At 40.3% G+C, this 22,847-nt stretch overlaps 1 protein-coding gene across 1 annotated transcript in view; it reads left to right on the top strand.

Annotated features, from left to right (window-relative positions):
* Positions 1-22,847, top strand: part of LOC117496090 (collagen alpha-1(XXIV) chain) — an 85,038-nt gene that overhangs the window by 32,629 nt on the left and 29,562 nt on the right. The window contains exons 8-27 of the mRNA XM_034147778.1: positions 1,238-1,282; positions 2,329-2,382; positions 2,891-2,935; positions 4,001-4,054; positions 4,821-4,865; positions 6,346-6,399; positions 6,772-6,816; positions 9,806-9,859; positions 10,093-10,137; positions 10,339-10,392; positions 10,647-10,700; positions 12,064-12,117; positions 14,844-14,897; positions 14,982-15,035; positions 15,811-15,855; positions 16,071-16,124; positions 16,586-16,630; positions 19,873-19,926; positions 21,038-21,091; positions 22,600-22,653. Of these exons, the coding sequence (XP_034003669.1) occupies positions 1,238-1,282; positions 2,329-2,382; positions 2,891-2,935; positions 4,001-4,054; positions 4,821-4,865; positions 6,346-6,399; positions 6,772-6,816; positions 9,806-9,859; positions 10,093-10,137; positions 10,339-10,392; positions 10,647-10,700; positions 12,064-12,117; positions 14,844-14,897; positions 14,982-15,035; positions 15,811-15,855; positions 16,071-16,124; positions 16,586-16,630; positions 19,873-19,926; positions 21,038-21,091; positions 22,600-22,653 (1,017 nt within the window). The remainder of the gene's footprint in view (positions 1-1,237; positions 1,283-2,328; positions 2,383-2,890; positions 2,936-4,000; positions 4,055-4,820; positions 4,866-6,345; positions 6,400-6,771; positions 6,817-9,805; positions 9,860-10,092; positions 10,138-10,338; positions 10,393-10,646; positions 10,701-12,063; positions 12,118-14,843; positions 14,898-14,981; positions 15,036-15,810; positions 15,856-16,070; positions 16,125-16,585; positions 16,631-19,872; positions 19,927-21,037; positions 21,092-22,599; positions 22,654-22,847) is intronic.

Here is a 22,847-nt window from a genome sequence, read left to right as displayed (position 1 = left end):
TAGAACATATTTAATTTGCTATAGTAGGTCGCCCTGCTGCCCACATAGATTTATCTGCACAGTTGTCCAAGAATCCCCTTATTGAAGTCTAGTCTCCACATAGCTGGCCTTCACCTTACCTCCCAGGAGGCAATATCAGTGTTTGCAGTAGCTGAACCTAATACACCCAGCACATGAACTCTGCCCTGTCAAGTATTTCCAGAGGAAATTACTGGCTCCGGTCTTGTGCTCTCTACCCCCAAGTGCGCATTTTATTGAGTGTGAAGGTTCATGTGTCACAACCTCGGATGCACACGGTGGAGCCAAGACATTGACCTGGCCCTGACCTTTTGTTTTTGAGCTGTAAACATCTGTTGTTGATATCCAAGTCAAAGGGAAAGACAATAAAGATAGTCAAAGGGAAGGAAAAGATTGAACAATAAATCCTGTTTAAGTTTATAAAGAACCAGTGCTTGTTTAACTTAATGCAGAATTTGACTGTTGCACAAAGCTAACTGTGGACTAGAATGAGCCATCTATTAATCTTATCCTATGTTCCAATTTTGTTAGTTTTCTTTTAAACATTTCTCACACTGTACTCTGCAAGCCATTCAGTCCGAACTCAAAAGGTGTCATGGACTGGCCAATTTCCCTGCTCATTATCTCCATCCCTGTCTAGATTGATCATAAAACATATTTTAAAACATTTTAACATTCTATTGACTGTTCCTCAGTAGTTCCAATGAGCTGGTTTCCTTCAGGGGAATGCCTTGTTATTTATTGATTCAAATATCCTTGGTTCTCAAATGGTTTCAACTTCTCTGACATTTACTCTTGTGCCACCATAAGGTTTTGTCTGAAAGTCTTGACAACTATGACATTAACTGAACCTACCTTCTCTTGTGTATTGCCACTATCAGGTCTTCATTTTAATTTGAACAATACCTTATAGATTATAAAATAGATTTTACCTGCAAAACTAATGTCATTTCTCTCAGCCTCAGCCGTGCTTTGTGTTTAGTTCCAATTAACCAACGTTAGCATGCTAACTTGGTAAACACTAGCATCAGTATGTTAGCATTGTCAATGTTATTATGATAATGTAAGCACGATGACGTAAGCATTTAACTTAAAGCACAGCTGTTCCTGCCTCATTGAGTCGCTAGCATGGCCGTAGACTCTTAGCCGTGTTAATGTCGATATTTCGATTTGGGTGCAAAATGTATTAAAAATACATTTTGTTTGTTCTATTTTCAAGGGTCCTAAAGGTTATCTTGGGCTTGCCGGACTGCAAGGAGTACAGGTAGGTGATAATCTGTGTGTGTGTTGCGCTGATTGTATATGTGCCAAACAACAAAGCCTTAAATGTGATGACACCATCTGAGATACAGACCCAGCATTCGTACATACAAATAACTTTCATACACAAATACAGAAAGATGAGTCCATATACATATGGGATGTATGAAATATGCATATATACATTTTGTATGTGTATGTGGTTCTCTGTTTATCCCACTCTCTTTCACCTCATCAAAAGACTTACAATTATTAAGCCTCATTACACGGACTCTTTGCATACAGATTTTGGAATAACCACAAAAATGTGGCACAGTTTAGATTATACCTCATTGAAGACTCGAGGTTCCAAATTATGTTTTGGTTTGAGAATTCTGAATCTAAATCCAAGCAACTGGTCATAAGTCATATCAAGCAATCATCAAACATATTATAAAAAAACCTGCACACATTATGATCCTGTCAGACAATAATGGTGAATGTCTGCAAAATATAAAGATTGTTTCTTCAGTAAGTGCTGATTCCACTTTTTCAATGTCTGTGATTCATGCAGTCACAGATAACAATAGTTATTACAGCAATTCATGAATGTTGAAATTGAGCATCAGGTGAATGTTTGAATGCAAAGTGTCACATTAACAGTGGACTAAAAAAGTGAGCAAGTGGGGGAGGGGTGGGTTTGAGGGGTGCAGAAAGGTACAGTTAATAGACATCGTTTGTCTCATGAGGCCGTCCGATGAACATGCTTGTTTTATTCTCACTGGCAATGCTTGTAGCGGTACTTCAATGTTGTTTACGGTATCGAGCGAATCGGGAGGACAACGAATAAGAGAACAGGCAATGAAGGAGGAAGGAGAGAGAGAGAGAGACAGAGAGGATGAGCTAGAGAGATAAGAGAGAGAGAGAGAAGATAGAGCTACATAGAGAGAGAGAGAGAGCGAGATCTGATACTTCTAGATATCTCGCTATCTATGCATATCCTATCTCTTCTCTCTCTCTCTCTCTCTCTCTCTCTCTCTCTCTCTCTCTCTCTCTCTCTCTCTGCTGCAGGGCATACCGGGACCTCCTGGGGAAGCCGGGGCTGCAGGTTACCCTGGCAGGCAGGTGCAGTGAAAAATACAAAAATATGCTTCCAGTTCGTCCATTGACCCTCTTAGATTCTTGTTACTCTACAAAGAACTATACAGAAAAAACACAGAAAGGATAATAATAACTACACAATGTACACTTCTATCTGCTTTCCTGTTCACATTTCTTCCCCATTTTGGATTCTGAACTAAGCAGTAAACACCTGCTATTTTTCTCACTAAAGTACATGGAATACATAGTTAACATTGAGATGCATACATTAATGCAATATGCAATATAAGCTGATGTATTTGTATGTGTTTAAACTGTTGGCCTAAACCTTGTGAAACTGCCAGCAGTGTGCTAGAGGAAATACAAGTGCAACTTAAAGTATAACACATTTGTTTTCTTTTAGCTCTCAGTCAGCTGAGCTCGTTCTATTTTTCTTATCAGGCCATTCAAAGTCTCATGTGAAATGACTCTTTTTTTTGTTGTGCATACTGTGACAAAAGGTCCACCTTACCTGAGTCTTTCCCTTTTGCAGGGTGCAGCTGGGCCACAAGGTGACCCAGGGCCTAAAGGTGTCCGTGTAAGTACAAGTGGTTCTCTGCTGTCCTTCTACTTTCTTTTCTTCAGCAGCGCTGAATTAGACATCTAATTTCCTGAAAGGATTAGGAAACTGTCAGACCCACAGCCTTGCTCCAGAGAGAGCGCTGAGTTGTATTCCTGACATGCTGTCTAATGTGAGACGGCTTGTGGGGGCTGGTCCGGGCTCTAGATTGTCTCGGTTAAGGCTGACTGGTTTGTCTTCATTTGGTTCATGCAAGAAGGCCTCAAAAACAGGAGAACAGAAGGAAAATAATCTGAAAAGAACATACAGGAAAATATGAAAGCAGACAGAATGAGGTGGTGAGTGATGGGACTGGGAGCATTGCAGCCCAGAGAAAGAGAATAGCTCAGATTAGTATGACAGTGTGAGGCAGGCAGCGTGAAAAATAGCCACAACGACAGACAATGCTCTGATAAGATGTGAGTTATGGTGTGTGTGTGATAGAAGAAAAGGAGACAAAATGAATACTTCTTATGCCATCTGACATACATATCTGGAATGCAGCCAAGGTATTGCCTTTAAGAAAATACATCTCAGTCATCATGTCCAGAATAACAGAGCAGATAGTGTATATCAGGGTTTTCATAAAGAAATTGATGATGGGTTGTCATGCACATGCACAAGACAAGGATTTGCGCCTGCCAGTGATGTGATACACATTCCCGCCAACGCCACATATCAACGGGTGGCGGTGAGCAAAAGCAGGGAGAAGAGACTGCTAGCAAGCAAACCCAAATCTAAACAATGCTCATCTTTAAGATAGCCAGACAACCAGAGTATTGTACGAGCGCCTGGGTTTCAGAGCGGCGACAAGACAGGATCAGTTGAGTGTCATCAGTGTAGCCGAGGAGAAGCCATGAGAGCAAATGAGAGAGCTTATGAATGATGGTGTTGGTCTTCCATTGGTCCTGTATACAAGCCATATACACTGTTTATGTTAAACTGAATAGAAGTATTGTGGTGAGATTAATTTATTGAGATACTGTAACACTGCAGACATATTTTCAGACGATCCTGTGATTTAACATATTGCTGTTTTCCTAGGGTTTCATTGGGCCTCCTGGCGTTGCTGGGCCACTCGGACCAGAGGGGGAGAAAGTGAGTGATGTTTGTTGAAGTCACAATTGCTGTGTATGTACTGTACTATGTAGTCCTGTATGTGTGAAAATTAATATTTATAAACTCTAGTTTCCTCTTATTCATTTCTTCCCACTGTTTTGGACACGCCGTTTTCTCCTGTTTTTGTCGGATAGTTAGTACTTCCTTACTGAGGTTTGATTAAGTAGATTATATATATTTCTTTCTTTTAGCACTTTGCCCTTATCAACTTTTAGCAGTCAGCTATGTTCTAATATCTTTATTCATGTTGAACTACTTATAAATAAATGCCAGAACATTGTTTTACAAAGTAATGTTTCAGTCCAAGAAACCCAAATACACACTACGAAGTAAAAAATGTTTTCTTGGTGACTGTTATTTAAAAGCTGTAAATTTACGGCTTTAAAATTATTGGGTTTCAGGAAAGAATTTGAGGTAAATGTATATTATCCGTCCAGGTTAAATGCCTGAATGAAGTCACTCATTCCATTATTGTTTTGAGATTCTACTCTTAAGGGAATCCTGGTCTTTATCGCTCTGTTGTGGCTTTCTGCACATCAGCTTGGTCTGTGCCAAGAGAAATATTATTTCAATGTGATGTAACCATTTTTTAAACCTGGCTCAAAGTAGGCCATGTTACTCAAAAAATGTCTCTGTAACATTGGAAAGGGGGTGGGGGGGGAGTTCTCCATAAATTGACTAAAAGGTGTTGGGGTTTAATGATCCCAGATTTAAGTCACTAACCCAGCTGTTTTTTCTTTTCTAGGGCATTCCTGGTCCTGTTGGAAAACCTGGTTCAAAAGGAAGACATGTAATGATTAATTTAATTAAGATTCTTACCATAGCTTATGGTTGCTTCCAGACGCAAAAATGTATCTTTCATGCTGCAGGCATGCTTTTCTGTGTTATCTCATATTGTAAAAATCCATTTAATACACAGTATCTTTGAAATCAACAATCACATCGACAGGGACTTTTTAAATAATTTGTATGCTGTATCTGTTGTGAATGTGCCTTAGCAGCAGGACTCTGAATGCCACTGTTTAACCCTCCTATTGTCTTCGTGTTCCCCCCCTTACTTTGGTGTTTGCGGTCAAATTTGAGCAGTCCTGTTTAAACTGCTATTACATTAACACAAAAACCATTAATCATCACCAAATTTCATTTAACACCCTTTCAAACTGTAAATATTGTATCAGACTACTGGTATACATGAAAAACTGCAGTAAATATACAAAGAATAGACACTGAACATGTATTGCGTGTGCCAGGTGTGATCCATGTGGGGGGATGGGCACATAAGAGCGGCAAATGTATCAAATTGTTCTGTGTGTGTTTGTGTGTGCCAGGTGTGATTCACATGGGGGGATGGGCACATAATGGGGGGGGGGGGGGGGGGGTCACATCTAGAGTATGTGTGTGTGTGTGTTTGTGTGTGTGTTTTATCTGATCCGGATGGTTACTAATTCCTTTTCTTTATGGTGGTCATTTTTGACCGGGAACACCATGGGTGTTACAAAGTTGACTAAATCATCCAAAATTCAATGAAAGTGGTGATCAGCAATTGTATATGTTCAAATGTCTACTGTGAAGGATATCATAAAGCCTTAATGCAATCGAATGTAAAACAAAAAAGTTATGATTGATGAAAGTAGTAAATCGGTCAGATTTGACCCAAAGACAACAGGAGGGTTAAACAGTACAAAGAGAAAGAAAATATGAGAAGAATAATTACTTTAGCGGATTTAACAAGTTGTGGCAAATCACATTATAGTTGTTTTATGAAATCGCATTTGGCATAGTCCATGTAATGCCAAGTTTGTAGCTGGGCTGCATTGAGTAAAACTACGGATCAAGATATAAAGGAACGGAATGTCAAGGTTGAGCCCTCACACTGTGAAAACGTAATGTTCTAAAAACAAGCCTTAGCGTCTCTGTTGAAGTTGCCAAGCCGGCATTCAGCCCAATGTTTGTTTCATCCGGCTAAATGGATCAAAGCCACAAGCACACCAAACAAACTGCCATGTCTTTCATTATCTGAGCATTATCTTTACACCATGCTAATGTGTTTCTGATCAACCATTTGGGGAAATAGCATGTTAAGTGCTATGTATAATAGATGTCATGCATAACAGAAAACATAGATTTTAAGTGACAGGAGGGAAGTAGGAAAAGCTTATTAACTCCTGTACCTTCACCTGTATGGAAGCTGATATACTGAGTGATAAGTGATTATTGGCAGTGGTTGCCCTGACCCTCTTAAATTGAGTGTGGATATACTTCCTCCACAGGGTGTGGTTGGCGATGCGGGGGAGAGGGGGCCTCCTGGTCCTGATGGCAATGAGGTGAGAACTCTTGTCCACATCTCTTTTTCTACCTTACCCTTTTCATCTTCCTCTGCCTGTGATTTGCCTTTCTGTCCTCCATTGATATAGTCACAGAAGATAGTCTATTAATGACTAACCTTATCACTGTCCGTTTTGGAGCCTGGTGGAGGAAATCACTGGTTAATTATACAAATTACTGAGCAGCTTTGATTCATGGATTGTTGGGTTCAGACATAGAAATGTTAAGATGCTTTCTCATTTCAGGTGTTTGCACATGAAAACATTAAATTATACCTATAGCATTTCCAATGTAGCCTTGGAAATGAGGAATGTGCAATACTGTAAGTGTCCTGTCCTGTGTACTTAGGATGTTGCTGTGATGTTTCACAGGGGCCTGTTGGTGGGATTGGCATTAGCGGCTTTCCTGGTCTGAGGGTGAGTATCAGTTTTGCAATCTTATAATTTTTATTTACGTGTTACATTTCCCACAGCTAATAGGCAATATGTCATTTCCCTGCCTCACAGTTCCATTTGTTTCTACTGCCTGAGTGTCCATCTTTTGTCCTACTTGTCTGTCTGTAGAGTTTAAATTTGAGTTTGGATGATGGATGTATGGCAGGATGTGCTGTGTTTCTCCATAAGTAATTAATGTGAATTTTGATGCTGCCCTCTGACCTGCTGTACAGTGGTGATCGTTTGTCCTGCATGTCAAGTAATGGAGATGTCCTTTACTTTGACCACCATTTTTCATGGTTGGGTCCAGTGAAGGTACCCTAAACATATACACATTTGAGGGTCCATATCAAATGACAATAACAACATTTGTCTTGGGAGGCATTGTGTTATTATGGCAGTCGGACAACATCTAACCAGGACTAATAGAGAACATGCTCTCTTTCACTGCAGAATGTGCAGTTGCTGAATAGTCTGTGATCACAGACCCCTCTTAATCGTCCCCCTGTCATACAAATAGATACAACTGTATACAGTACCTTTCCTGCGCCTTCATTTCAAGCTTCATTTACACTGGCTTGCTGTCCCCATAGCATGGGGATTTATTGGTGTGCTGGAAGGGTACCTCTGTGTGTGCTAGACACATCTGGATGGATGGGGTTTCCTAAACCTTCCCTTAAGCTACTGGTTGTACGTCATCAATTAGTGAAGACACAGTCAGACATGAAACATGCACACACCATCTTTATTTTTGTTTTTACAAAAACATGGATATCATCACAATAAACCTTTAACTTGTAGAGCAATCACAATATATAGAATCACAAGTCTAAAGTAAATGTACACATTTTTCACTATTCACATCATAGATCACTTTATATGGTGTGTGATGTGTTCATATTTGCACACATGCATGTACACACACTTATTTAATGATAACAAAAGAAAATACTGTGCAGAAATTCTTCCTGTGTTCTGCAAAATGAACATCTGAGATGGTGGGCTGGCTGATTTAAAGCCTGCCTTGGAATGTCAATCTTTTTTACCAAAATAATTGTCATATGATTAGAGCCCATGTTGAGAGAGTGGACATTTGTGGTAGAATTCTTTGCTAATAGCATTAGTATATTCGTGCTCACACTTTCTTGTACAACACTCGTTCTCCGAGTCATGTTCTTTCCATTTCTTTATTTTAAATGGATATGAATAGATTTTGTGGAAGAAATCTAAACACAATCAAGCATTGATACAAATATACAGTTAATGATGGCCTCATGATTTTTATGCAGTGCAATAATATGTATTATGGAAATGGCCAATCTTGTGAAAAGCAAAAACAGCCCCCAAAACAAAACTATTAGTATCAGTAAAATGCATTAATATATCATATTATGTTAAATATAATATCATCATTGCCTGTAAGTCCTTTTAAGTAATCAAACAAGTGAGCCAACATACTTACACCTCCTTAATCCTGTCCTTTGTGTAATTCATATTTACTCTACGGCTGAGTAATTTTGACACAGATTATAGAGCTTTTATTTGATATTTAACACTCATTTTCACTTTCACTGTCAATCAAACCCTTGTCGTGGCTCCAGATGTATGGAAAGGCAATTACACAAAGTTGTAGCTTTCTTCACGTAATCAGAGAGCAGCGCAGAGAGTTGGTTCTGGTTTGCAATTGATGTGTTTCCCAGTGTGTGACTCAAGAACATTTGATGCAGCCAGACACTCATTGTTTGTTTGTAGCCTTTATTTAACCAGGTGAAAAAATTAACAGTCTGAGTGTAAATCAAAAGTGTTGTAGAGAAAAAATAAATAGTTGTTGTTACGAGTGTGTACTGTTAATACACAACCACTCTAACCTCAACCAGTTTCATCATATTTACGATAAAATAAGGCCTGTGTGTATAGTTATATACACGTATACATGTTGTCGAGTTAATGATACATTTTATGCTTAAGAGTTTTATTTGATTAGCTTTTCTGAGGTTACAGAGTGTGTTACAGGAATGCTACAATCTGTTTTTTGTCAGGACTTTAATCACTTGTCTCCAGTGTGGCTGGTTGAGATAATGGTTTGAATGATGATCCCTAACTGCCCGCCTGTCAGGCAGCATCCTGACAGCAGAGTGGGATGTACATGTACCAGATCCCTACTACTTTTTTAAAGGAAGTAATTTTTTTCTTGATGCATTTTCACCTTACAGCACGTCATGGTTCATGTGCTCTCTGTAGAAAGCCTCTTTTGTGACTGGCACATGTGATTTGTGTATGTCCTGCACATGTCCTGGATGACAAGCCATGTGCTTTCACTCACACACCTCTAGCTACAACATTTTTGCATATTGCCAAGCTGAATGATTGCGAGTTTGGAAAGAGAATAGTGCAGTAGTAAAATGAGTAGTCTAAGAGTTTTATGCTATTCCCCAGTGTATTGGTTAGGGCAGATAATATCTTCTCCTGACTGTCTTGGAGTAAATTGCAACGTCTCTCCAGCTTTACTCCCTTCTCCAACAAAGGAATCCATGCCTATATACCAATGTGCAAAAGTTGTATTGACTTAATTGTGTTTGTGTCTGACAACAATATAATAGCTGCTGGAATGGTATAAACATTCACCAACTGCATGCTTGCTTGAAAAGGGTGTATTCTTGCTGTCCAGACACACATTCTGGCGATTCTCCAATATTGGGGGCTGGCAGTGTTGAGCACGGCTAAGCCCAGGCCCATACAAATCAACTGGATGCACTGTCAACACAGCTTAGTTTTGTTGTTGGGATGTGACAGGAAGGCTCTGGGTTGGATTGTGTCAAAATAACATCACTGCCAAGAAGAAATTGTAAACATTCAGTGTGAAAAAATCCATTGAGTGTCGGGCAACAACCAGGCCAGTATCAGAAAATTGTGTGGGTGTCTGTGTGTTATTGATACATGAATTCCATTGTGTACCTCCTTCCCTCTACAGGGGGACGCAGGGCCTGAGGGACTGCAAGGCCTGCCTGGTCTGATGGGACCTCAGGTAAGTTAGACATTTGCGCCTGCAAATGCTCTAAATTATAGAAAAATACTTTACAGTGCAGTCAAATTAAACCATTTTAATCTGTCCAAAATGTACTGTAATTCTCTTCACCTCATATATGTAGTAACATCATATATGCATTTTCTGGTCTAGTCTGATTAGGATTCCTTACAAAAATGTTCCCCTCTCCTCTCTGTCTCTCTAATTCTTCTACCCTCCTCTCACTGTGGCAGGGCCCACCAGGACGACAGGGCCTGCCTGGATTGAAAGGTGATAAGGTGATTTAAATATTTATATTATTGCAGTGTTTCTGTGTCTATAGACAAGCTCACATAATGATACATATTACAAGTGTTTTTTATAATGTTATTAGCATTATACACTACGGTTAATACATTTATTTATATCTGATCTACAGTCGTATTGTGATCACTGTGACAGGGCAGTGTTATATCTCTGTATGATACTGTGAAATTTAGGCTGGAGTGGGACATATGGGCGAACCAGGAGAGATGGGGATCCAAGGTGACAAGGTACTTCTCTCCTCACACAAGCAAGATTTTAAGTAAAACACAGATGAACACCATCTGAAACGTATTGCAATTCATAGACAGATCATCAGACATTTGTTATATGTACACGCACGCACACGCACACACACACACACGTCTTGGCATCTAAGCATGCACTCAGTTATATGAAAATGGATAGGTAACACATCAAATGACACACACAGATGTTGTGTAAGACCAGTTTGAGTTTAAAGTGTTATGTCTGATTCTTTCAGGGGGGTGCTGGTGTACCTGGTCCTGCTGGGCCGAAGGGGAAACCAGGACCACCGGTATGTTCGTGTGAGTGTGATATGTGTCTGTACAGCCAAGGGCACATGTGTAGACATTACTGAAAGTGTGTTTATTTGTGCATTTAATGCATGTTTGTATATTTGTGTGTGCATGCATACCAAGCTTTACAGATTGTATACAACTTTTATAGATAAACCTAAGTAAACAGTAGGCTTCTGTGGCTATGAGGTTAAATCCCACCCTGAACAACATGTTGATGTGTCCTTGGGCAAGACAATCCATACAATTGCTTCTGATGGCATGGCAAATGGCGTGTGAATGTTTGTCAACGGTCAGACTCCTTGAGCCGGGGGGCACCTTGCATGGCAGCCCCTGCATCTGGATGAATGTGTGTATGGGTGAATGAATGCTGTATATATGAAAGTGCTTTGAAGAGTTGTAAAGTCTGAAAAAGCGCTTTATAAATTAACTCCAATTAACAATGTACTACAAAGACATTCAGAATTTGTTTACAAGTTGTTAGCTTGTCAGTTCAGTCATCTTGGCTCAACACTTTAGCTTTATTGTACACTTAAGAAAATTAAGTGAAAATTATTAGTTGGGTTATTTTCATGCTGTGTAAGGCATTGAGAGGGGACCCGTGTTAACTATTACAACAGCGAACAGCATGCTGGATACAGCTTACTCTCTATCAGTGTTTCTGGAGCTTGAGCATTTCTACTATATCAGAGCAGGTGTATTGCTCTGGAGCCAGGCACTGTCCAGTGTTGAGTGGTTAGGATGAGCGAGAAATCTGCATGAAGCCATCAAGCGGGTAGAAAACGTACTAGTTCTAAACAAGTCCATATGCTCTCCTGTTCCAGAGCACCTGATTTAGTTTATATGCAGCATCAGATGCAGTCTACTCATAAATCAGAATAAGAACAATGTTTAAAGGGTGTAATTTTATAAGAAAAATGTGTGTACCTCCATGAAGTGTAAAAGTTTATCCAAACTCAGTTTTCAATATTGTTTTGTCGAACTGATTGGTTTGCTTTTGAATTTAAGTAATCCCCCCCCAAATAAATAAATAAAACGCTGTTTACTGTGTCTTTTCAAACGTACAGTAGCTGCACAACCTGCTCATACAAAGTAGAAAAAGCAAGCATTACTCACTATGAAGTGAGAGAGGGAGAGCACCATTTAGCGTTAGGGGTTAAGGGTTAAGTGTTTAATGACTGGACAGAGTGACCAGAGTTTAGCCTTGTGTCCATGCTGCATCATGTTGTGACTGATCACTACTAAGTGTGTTCTTTGCTTTCACATTCAGATCACGATAAAGAAATATAACTAAAGTATGTTACCTAAATTGTGACAGAGTGAACACAATATAATAATGGTGTGTTTTCTGTACTTCAAAAGGGTAAACTTGGTGATATGGGGACACAAGGACAAGCTGGGCCCCCAGGACCAGAGGTAGGACACACTTATCAAAACTAATTATTCAATTTTTGATCAGTATTTTTTACATCAAACTTATGATGGTTCCAGGTTCTCATATGTGATGAATGTCTTTATTCTGTCTGTCATTATAGTACATTTATTCTCTTAGAAGACATTTGATGACATCACCTTATACTTGATATTGTGATAACATTAATATATTTTTTTCAGTTTTATCAGCAGAATAATTGATTAAAGCTCCCATGTCATGCTTTTCCGGTTATTACCCGTCCCCTTGTGTGTTATGAAGGTTTTTATGCATGTAAACGGTGTGCAGAGTCAAAACCCTCAAAGTACACCCTGTAGCGAGTAAAACTCTAACACAGAAAATACCTCCCCAAAACGCCTCGTTGGAGATACGTCACTGCCCATTTGATTCTTCCGGGTACCGCCTGATGTCATGCGGTACCCGGAACGAAATGGACCAATCCCGAAGAGCCGTTACGTTACGTCCGCGGAGCCGTTACGTTAAGCCCCCGCTGATTGGTCCAAATTGACCGATCCACGGACTTCCTCACACACACATCTGTGTGCAGGGAGCAGGCAGCTCAGCTGATTTCTCCTCCCTGGCTGCAGGCTGATAACAGACAGTTGGGATCGCGGCAAAATTCTCTCTGCAGACCCATTCTCACAGCGTTTATCAACCTTTTTCTTACTCAATATCAAGCCACACTTATTGTTTTTACTTCGGCTGTGAGTTTGTGTGTGCTCAGGATGAGTTTGGCTGTGTTTCGCTATGTATCCTAAACAAGGAAACAACACCTCCACGGAGCTCAGCGCGATTCACAATGTCCCGACCAATCAGAGCACACTGTGCTCACAGGGAGGGTGGGGGCTGGAGCTTTTGGAGCTACAACTAGCCGTTAAAGGCAAATAGTGAAATTCAGTGAATACAAGTAGTTTACAGAGATGCTGTATGAGAAACCAATGTGAGTTTGGAAAAATGCACAGTATAAATCTATTTTAGTATACCTCAACAATGGAATTATGATCAGTGGAAATGGCCATGACACCTCTCCTTTAATGATTTATTGATAAATGTAATCAACAAAAAATTAATTGTATTAGTGCCTCCATTATACGTATTTGTTTACAAAAAAAAATGTAAAATAATCTTTAATGAGCTCATTAATGCCCCTCCCCCAAGATGGTGAACATTGAAGCCTTCCTAAAGCACTACCATCAGCAGGGGCGGACTGGCCATCGGGACGTTCGGGACGAATCCCGGTATTTACTTGCCGCTCGGATAACTCACTAGACTAGCACCCCCCCCCCCCCCCCCCCCAGTTGATAATATACCGAGGCGGGCCGGCAGTACCGAAGTGGGCCGGTCGAGAGTCCGGGGTGATTTGTAGTCCCAGTCCGCCCCTGACCATCAGATTACATTTTTTACTTTTTACCAAACATGTACAGTAAATAAAAGGTTATGTTTGGAGCTTTAGTGCGGGACTTTTAAACGTCAATTAACTTCCGTTACACTAAAGCGTTGCCAAATCACACCAATGCGTATCAAAGACCAATGCCGTCATGACTAGCTCTCTATTTTTCAGTATACAGTTGTGGTGTCTATTTACTGTGGCGACTTTCCTACGCTGGCGCAACAGCGCTGCGTGTTATGTCAACCAGACAGGGCTGAATGGTTTGAAGATAGAGTGTAGCGGAAGCTGAGGTGTGGATTTTTAGTAGAAAAAACAAACTATAGGCCTCCTGCTGGTGAGTTGCAGCAAGTTCTCGCAGGCATACGTCTTAAGAACGCTTCAACAACGTTAGTGATTTGCTCTCTCTGCCAGAGGGGGGAGACAAAAGTTGTACACTCCAGTTATAATACTGTATTTTGTTGTGGTTATTCGTGAACACCATTTGCAACAGATAGTGACTCGATGACATTTCCTCTTTTGCCAGCTCTGGGTCAAAATGTATTCTTAACATCTCAAAATCTAAATAACAAAATAATAAAGAACTTAACACAACTCGCGAGAGAATTTAGCCTTTTTTGGGTATACTAAAGTGTTTCATAATGATAATCTAATACAATTCAAATTTAATTTAGTCTCACTAGCCCTAAAACCTACTGACGTCCATGTGTTGCACCAAAACGACACTAACCTTTTGTCCCTTGCTTTCCCTGTTCTGGCATCTCCCTCCAGCATGCCTGTGCTTTGGTTGTAGAAACTTAACCTTTTTTCAAATAGGTCATTGTTGATGCTTTCAAGTATGTGAAAAGCATGGAAAATGTCATAAGACACGCTGCCGTCAAACATGCAACACCACAATAGGTCACAAAGGCCACATCTTGCGTATCTTTCTGAAATGATTGATTATGTAATGGCAGGCATGCCTGAAGGTATTCCGCTTCTATCAACTCCGTCGCGATCCATCACTATCTTCACATCAGTTTTAAGCCGGCCTACACACACTAGCGAAGAACCCACCCAAATATCTGTGTGATACAGTTTTATGCAAGATGCCTTCAGATATTTGCAAAAAGGAGCTGCTGCAGTACATCAACATACTAATACACCTACTTTATACCTGACAGTTTAATTCAGATTGGTCTTACCCATCCTTTATGTACACAGAGATTCAATGAATATATTGGATTTGTGGATGGTATCAAACACAACCAATTAGTCATGTGACTCATAACGGGGAAAATAATAAAAACACAAGATAATACTTTAATCTCCTGATTTTGCAAGGGATTTCCCGGGGACATTGGATTACCGGGGCCTAACGGACCACCGGGACCGAAGGTACAACAACATCTCACTCTGACTGTTTATTGATTCATTTATTTTGTTATTCCGTTAACATTCATGCATCTGGCTGTGTTTCAGGGTTTGCAAGGTGCCAGAGGACCCCTAGGCCCACAAGGTCCACAAGGAACGCAGGTGAGACAATTCAACACCCAACTTATTTCCACACATCTGCTCGTTTCTTTAATCTCTATTATGGAAAGTAGAAATATGACACATCAAGGGAGTTCCATTAGATCATTAGTCTGAGGCAAGTTTAACCAACACAGCGCTTCTCATTTACCATCTAGTCATATCTCAAACGGTGGCAGCCTAGATCCTTGTGGGAGTGTTCCACTTTGCCATATCTCTCGGGGCATGTTCCACTGGGTGAAGTCATTATTCATCAATTGGTGCTAAGAAAAACAAAGCTTAAAGTTTTCCAGCAATGGAAAAAAGCGTTGTGCGTTGACCGCATTTTGGAAGGCGTACAACGGACACTTTTCAAATGTGCTGAACGTTACAGCATTTATCTGGCAACTGTTCACAGAGGTGTAATTGGCCAGTGTGTTCTACTCCTCTCACACACACTTTCCAGGTATGATCTCACAACAACTCAGTCATAGAAAACAGAGACCAAAACTGTTTGATTCCTGACAGAATAGACACAGAAAGTATTTTTGTAGATCTATTCAAGCTACTTGAGTCCAAAGACAAAATTGGATTACACTTATCTGTACAGAGGCTAGGGGAGGACAGTGAGGGAGGAAGTAGACCTTTAATATTGAGAGTTGACAGTCATGCTAATGGAATGCTATACTGTGGATGCATTTCATCACATGTTGACTCTTGTGTATATGTGAGCATGTGTTTGTGTATGTGTTTATGTTTGCAAATATTTGTGTATGATGAACAACACTGTGATCTGCAGGGTGATGAAGGACCACTCGGCCCACCTGGCAGCGCGGGCACTACTGTAAGAACTTCTAGACATGCATACTTTGTATCTACACACATACAAACAAAAAGACAACATACACACAAATTGAGCGTTTCGGGGGGGTTTAAATAAAACAATTCACTTAGATGTTCTGTCTGGGAGCAGCTTGGATGAGATGTGATGGATATATATCTTTTGATCATTACGTTTGTGTTTGATTTTTTTGTGTGTGTCTCTGCCTGTGTTTATAGGGAAGACCTGGAAGGAAAGGCTTCATAGGCGAACCTGGCCCAGACGGTTTAGAAGTGAGTCTAAATCTGTATAAGTATATCTGAATGCCACCATCTGTAGAACATTGACAGTCGTATGGCTTGCACTCTCAGTTTTGATTATAATAACTATCAGTTTATTCACAGTTTTCTTTTACCTAAGAAAACCCCAGCATTCCAGACTCAATCCTCGCCCTATTTTATTGCATGTAATTTGCTTTGGAACAAACCACAAATGCAGTGCAAAGATCATTATATCTTGTGTTTCAAGATTTTATTACTGAAAATGTCTGAATGTCTCCATGTTTGTGACCCATTTATTGCCTATACTTACTGTGTTGTAAACATGCTCTTAATTAAGCCAGAAAATGATTTATTATGTGTGTGTGTGTGTGTGTGTGTGTGTGTGTGTGTGTGCAATGTGAGTGCTGTATTTCTTTGATCTCTTTGATCACAGGAAGCTAACCAGCACACTGTTTAATGTTTTCTGATTGCAGGGAGAAAAAGGGGACATTGGAAATGTTGGAAAAATCGGACCACAAGTGAGTTGCTTCCACAGTAGTAACATTCAGGACATTAATTAACAGCCACCCTGCTGTTAAGCTTCATATTAAATCCCTCTTTAAGATAGTTATTGTGGAGTCTGTGATGTAGCTTGTAACAGCTTTAGTTCCTGTACCTAAAGGTTTTAATGGTTTTCCTCCAGATTAACGTACATCTTACACTGAGATGATGAAGCAATGCCTCCATAGTTAATTGAAATAAAATCTTCAGTGTGGCAACTGTTGAGGAAGTTGCAGGGTAATCCTTTGATGACTTGGTGTTTTTGTAACCCACTGTTGATGTTGAGAGAAGTTTGAATCTTCTCCATCCACCGAATAGTGTTTTCATAATGGAATTAGCAGAACACCACAGTAGAACAGAAAGAACGGCAATCAGAGCTCGTCAGCTAAAGTCACCTCATTTGGGTTTTGAAGCGTGGGTTTGATGTCTGATGTTGCCCAAGAATCATATTGGTGGTGCATGATGTCCACATAATAACTTCAGTAGAAAACATTGTCAACACATGTTGTTCTTGTCCAACAAGTGGCTTTGCATGTCTCCCAAAACATCTGTTAGGATTGTGCCTAAATGTACCAATTAGCAGCTGAGTCACAGTTTCATGTCTGTCTTTCTGTTTCACGCTTCATTTCATGCTTTATACCCAGCACAAATACTCTAGAGAATTGTTGGGACATGTTTCCGCTTTGCTAACGCACACAACTGTTCGGAACATCCAAAGTATGTCCGTCCTTCCCGGAGGCCCCTTAATGTTAATATTTGCATTCTGTGCATAGTGGAGGCAACCAAGCGGGCCGTGTTCCACTGTGTTGCTGGAGTGCACATATGAGAGGGATTAAGCACTTACTCAGTAGAGGGGCCTTTGAAGCCAAGAAGGAGCCATGGGGCTATGCAGAGAAAAAAAACCCCTCTAAAACATATGGAGGCTGTAATGGATGTCATTACATCACTTTCCAAATACATTTGATGTGTAAGAAACTGAGATCGACGGTTGTTCACTAGCGCAGGTTAACCAGGGGTCGAAGCAGCGAGGCCGCAGGTCGCCTGTCTTCATCGAGTTCCCCTGTATCACCAGGGGGCCCCCCCCCATAAACCTTTTCAAGTGAGATTTTATTGGAGGTTTTTATAGTTTTAGTCAATTTAAATTGACTGCTGAGTGTTCCATTTTGAAGTCACACTCCAGTCCACAGTGAATAAAACATGGATCAGTCATCAATTACCAAAGCCAGCCACAGGTGTGCTTTGATATATAGTTCACATGTCAACCTCTGTGCTTTTGGCTTTCAGTGACTCAGTGTGTACTCACATGTGTGAACTAAAAAAAGAGGCATTTGTGAGGGAGAACCTTAATACTTTCAACATTAAGTGACGTGGGCTGTATTTCTTCTCTTACCTTAAGGATAATGGGTATACCAGTACTTTAGTAACTCTACCTGTGTCAGAGGAAACAGAGTACCTTCAAACAGTACTGTTAAAGCTCCCACGATCATGTCTCATGGAAACCCCTTTAAAACCATTTCCATCTGTAAAAGGACACAGGGTACCACATTGTACCACTTTGTGTTCTAATTAAGAGATTTGAGGTAGATTTAGAGCTCCTGTTCCCAGGCCTGCAGGCTGCATCCCCTCACAGACACTCTGCTACTTATCCGTAGCTCAAATGCTTTACTTGCATCCAACAGGATAATACCATTTGGTGATGATACATGACTAACACTTTGAGCTATGAGCCTTTGTAGCTGAGTAAGGGAGTAGCAAATGGAAGAACAATCTTATTGTGTTTATAACAGTGGTTTGTTTCTTGGCTATCACTTTGTCAATCTGTTATGTTACTCTCAGTCTCTCGCTGTCTCTCTCTTACTATTTCCCTCTTGTTCTCTAGACACAGAGAGATACAGAAAAATGAATAGATGTAAACAACAAGAACATTAACTTTAAAGTTATGTGCCAAAAGTCAGAATAGCACCGATGTACAAACGTATAACCTTTTGACTATGTGGATATACGGTATATCTTTCTGCAACATGAAGCACAGCAATTGGAAGACTTGGACCTCACAACAGGAGAGAGCCGCAGTCTGACGGCGCTGGCTTTCGTGGTTGGCGAGAAGTGAAACCACGCTCTGAAATGGGGCAATCCTATGAATTATTACAGTAACACTATTAATAGGTTCAGATGTTCTTAGTGATTGCCATGTCCCGCTAGCTCAGTGCAAGTGCTGTGGTGCTGTAAAACTTGCACTATTGTGAATTTGGGCCAACTTTTTACATTTGAGTGCATGTTATTAGTATTTGTTTACACTTTGTACTTTAAGCGTAAACAAAAAACGGTTTTCAATCTAAGCAGATAAAACATAATTTAAAGGGACGAGACAGGGTTTTAAAAGTACCATTACACTCTCTGGCTGTTTGTGTATCCAGCCTGCCATTATTCCTGCAGTTGGTATGGAACTCCAGTAGAGAGGCTGGCTCTGGTCCAAACCTCAAAGCCTGTCCCGTACGACTGGTCTGGATTTAGTTACGCTCCTCCGATAACTCTCATTTTTATATTAGCTGAAGTTTTTCCTTTACTCAATAAAGTGTCTTTTTGAGGCCATCTGTATTGAGTTGGTTTGCCATGTAACACTATCATGCCCTAATCCCAATCACTGACATTCTGCCCGAGTCATGTTATTCTTGCTTAATGATGGTTTAGTTCCACACTTCACAAACACTTAAGTAAACATCACGGTTGCAACCTTTTTGTTGCTCTGGTAGTTCATTAATGAATCGTACTTTATTATCCATACCATATTAATTGTAAAAACAGTTTTTGAATAACAGCGGGCCATAATTACTGGCAAATAATGATTGTTTTCTGCTCTTGCTTTATTGTTCTGTCTTATTGTTTATTAGACCATGAATTCACTTTACATCTTGTAAGACGCCTACATTTATAAAAGATTCAAAGTAAAAAAGCATGTATTATATGTAAAAGCCCTTTTTTAGAAGTAGCCCTAATAAAAGTGTATTGTAAATAAATGAAGATTTAGAGTGCAATTTAGTCATGCCTTGCGCTGCAGAGGTCATCCTGCATGACATTGTTATCAGATGATCTCCTTTATTCAGGGTGTCATAACAAATTAGAGAACAACCCTTAGATGAATGAAGATCACATCATCACATTGACATACTTTCTCTTGATGTGTTTGTGTTGAACCCCTGTCCTCTGTTCTCCTCTCCAGGGTCCAATAGGCCTCATTGGGATTGCTGGGGTGATGGGAGTTCCCGGTGAAAAGGTAAGGAGTGTGTTTCTCTGTCATTAGGCTGTCCGTCAGCATCAGCTATTGCTTGTCAGCAGCAGAACCCTGTAATTTAGGCTGTGTTAAGCAGCCATGGCTTGAGGCACCAGAGGGCCCAAAACACATGCTTAGATAAATACTCACACCCGCACATCCACATCAATAACAGTATAGTCAAAGACTTGTCAGCATTACTGCCTCTCATCCCTCAACCCCCAGCTGAAGCAAACAAGGTTAATTTGAGGGAAAATTTCACTTGACGACAAATTGGTCTGTCGCTTTATGTCAGAATATGTCCTGATTGGGGTTGTTAGACACATTTATGTAATCTTCTGTTTATATTCACACAATAATACAAAAGTTGTAAAATAACTCATGATGCATTCTTCATGTTCAGTTTCCGATGCCTCTCAGCTAAAAAAAACATTTTAAAGAGCTTTGCATTTGTTCTGCTCAGTTGAACTTATTTTACTGTCAGTTTGGGTGTTGAATGTTAACCCTGCCCCTCTCTCTATTTCAACCCGTTTCCCTTTCTGTGTGTCAGAACATGTTGTTGTGATGTTGTCTGCTTGTCAGACTCTTGGCTATCCTCCACCCTCTCTTACGCAGAATCCCTACTGTATGAGCACCAGCCGTACCCTGACAGCCCACACATATCTTTTACATTTTTTATGTAGATATTATATAATTCAATACCATATTTTGGTTTAGACTTTTCTTTCCAATACATATTTTGCTCATTCTTTGATAGAAGTCCAACAAGAACTCAGGAAGTGAACTTGTACAGGCATGAGTGTTGCACAGTTTAAGGGGGATTAAAGCATCACTGACACAAGTGTGAGAGGGGTTAGAGCAGAGACCGAGGCAGCTTTACTGCTCACCCCAAGATACCTTTACTTTGAACACACTGTGCCACCAACTGGGTTTTAAAGTACCTTCTCTCTTTCAACTCCGCTCAACCAGCTGTCATATTCTGCATTTGAGATGCTGCTCTCCAGTTTCATGACTCCTTATTAGGTTAGTGCTGTGTTGGGTTTTGTGTGTGTTGAGCTTTCAGGTCATAGTTTAATGATCAGCTCTCTTTCTGTCTTGCTGTTTTTTCCCCCAGGGTGACCGAGGACCAGCGGGCCCAACAGGTCCAGTCGGGGAGAAAGGGCCAAGGGTAAGTAGAGTCCCTCAGGATAAACGGCAGAACTCTGCCTCTTTTCTCAGAATTAGTAAACCCCAGAGACAAATTGTATCCTGTATATTCAAGTACTTATCAGAACTTGAATATATTGTTCAGTAAACGGATGACTGAGGATGAAGAATATACAACTAAATCACTAAGAAAATCTGGTTCGTGAGCTTTGGAAGACTTTTCTTATCTACAAGGTTTATTTCATGGAAATGAAAGCAGACTCTCTTGGCCTAAAAGGATCCAGACTCCTCAATGTTGTAACTTTTTTAGATACTAATCTTTGCAAAATGTAGCTTTGTCAAATTGGTTTTCCCCCAGCGGTAGTGTTGATGGGGTTGAAACAAAACAGCTTTATGTCAGTCAGTGACTAAGGTTTGTAGACCCTGGATTTGGGTCTGTTGAAAGACCTTTTGCTATCCTGTGTCTGGGACTGCTTTTTGCAGTCCTAAACATTTTTGTCAAATCTCTCTTGCTATGATGAGACCTGTGATAGATCTAACTAACTGAACCCGTGTTGTTGGTCTATCAGTTAAAATGGGACTGATAAGGCTCCCAGTGTGAAATTCATTTATCTAGTAATTTATTCTGTTAAACAGTTAACAAAATAAAGGTATGAGCACTCTCTCATACCGAAAAAGAGCTACAGTATACCTGCACAGTGCACACACATATCTTGTTTAATATTTGTATATTTGCAGGATAATAGTTAAGTTAAAGATTGTTAGCCCACACAGTTTTGAACAAGATGTGTTGATGATTTGCATGAAAATGCTTTTTAGGGAGTGTTGATTCCCAAGGGAATAAACGCTGCTGTCCAGGATTCCTCACTTTACCCGGGGCCTTAAATTAACTCCATATCTGGGACTTTGGGCCCCCGGTCCTGACCTAGCTGGCTCGCAGGCTGAGAGATTGTCTGGCTGGATGAGAGGATGACTAATCTGGTGGCTGGCTGACTGAATATTTAGAGGATTAAATCACTGCTGGTCCGTGTGCAGGTTTGATTCTGAGAGAGAGTTTTGTGACTTATGTAAGAACTTCTTACGACTTTGTGGACCACATCAGCGAGGGGTGACAGTCTTTGGGCTGTATCACCATCGAGTTCAATGATCATGTTACAAGGTTCTGTTTCTGTTTAAAGGCAGGGATCCATGTTTCCTGGAAAAGATCAGCCACTTTTGTCTATACTTTCTTTGTCATCATACTCCTCAGTTGATTATCACAGAAAGACACTGGGTACTGTGATGAGAAACCACAACACACAGCTGTTTTTCTTTCTCGCAGGGATGGAACATATCCTTGAACAATGTAATATAAAACACAATCCCAATCATTTCCCAGTACAGATGTCTGCCAGTTTTGCGGCTAATTAAATACATAATGTGAATACCACATTAGTAAACCACCTTTACTACCCTTATAGTCCTTAACAGTGACATGGCTTCTTCTTGTCTGGCCTTCTTTAATGTTTGTATCTTCTGTTTTGATCTTAGGGCTATCCAGGGGTGCCAGGCGGTCCAGGGGACATCGGCATGCAGGGGCAACCTGTAAGTGTCATACCCTCCCCACTACTATGCATTACCAAAAAGTGACTGTTTTCATTGGAATGATTGCTATAAATCTATATTTGCTATATGTTTTAAAAAGTAAATTGTGTACTACTTGCACACCACCGGATACAGCTTGTTAACTTGTTTTTGCTGAGGATTATGTTCCTCCTTCTTTGAGTCATACACACATT

This window comes from Trematomus bernacchii, unplaced genomic scaffold (genome assembly GCF_902827165.1).
Source record: "Trematomus bernacchii unplaced genomic scaffold, fTreBer1.1, whole genome shotgun sequence".
Taxonomy (NCBI): Eukaryota; Metazoa; Chordata; class Actinopteri; order Perciformes; family Nototheniidae; genus Trematomus; species Trematomus bernacchii.
Note: the sequence above shows the minus strand (reverse complement) of the source record. Positions and strands in the feature narration are given on the sequence as shown.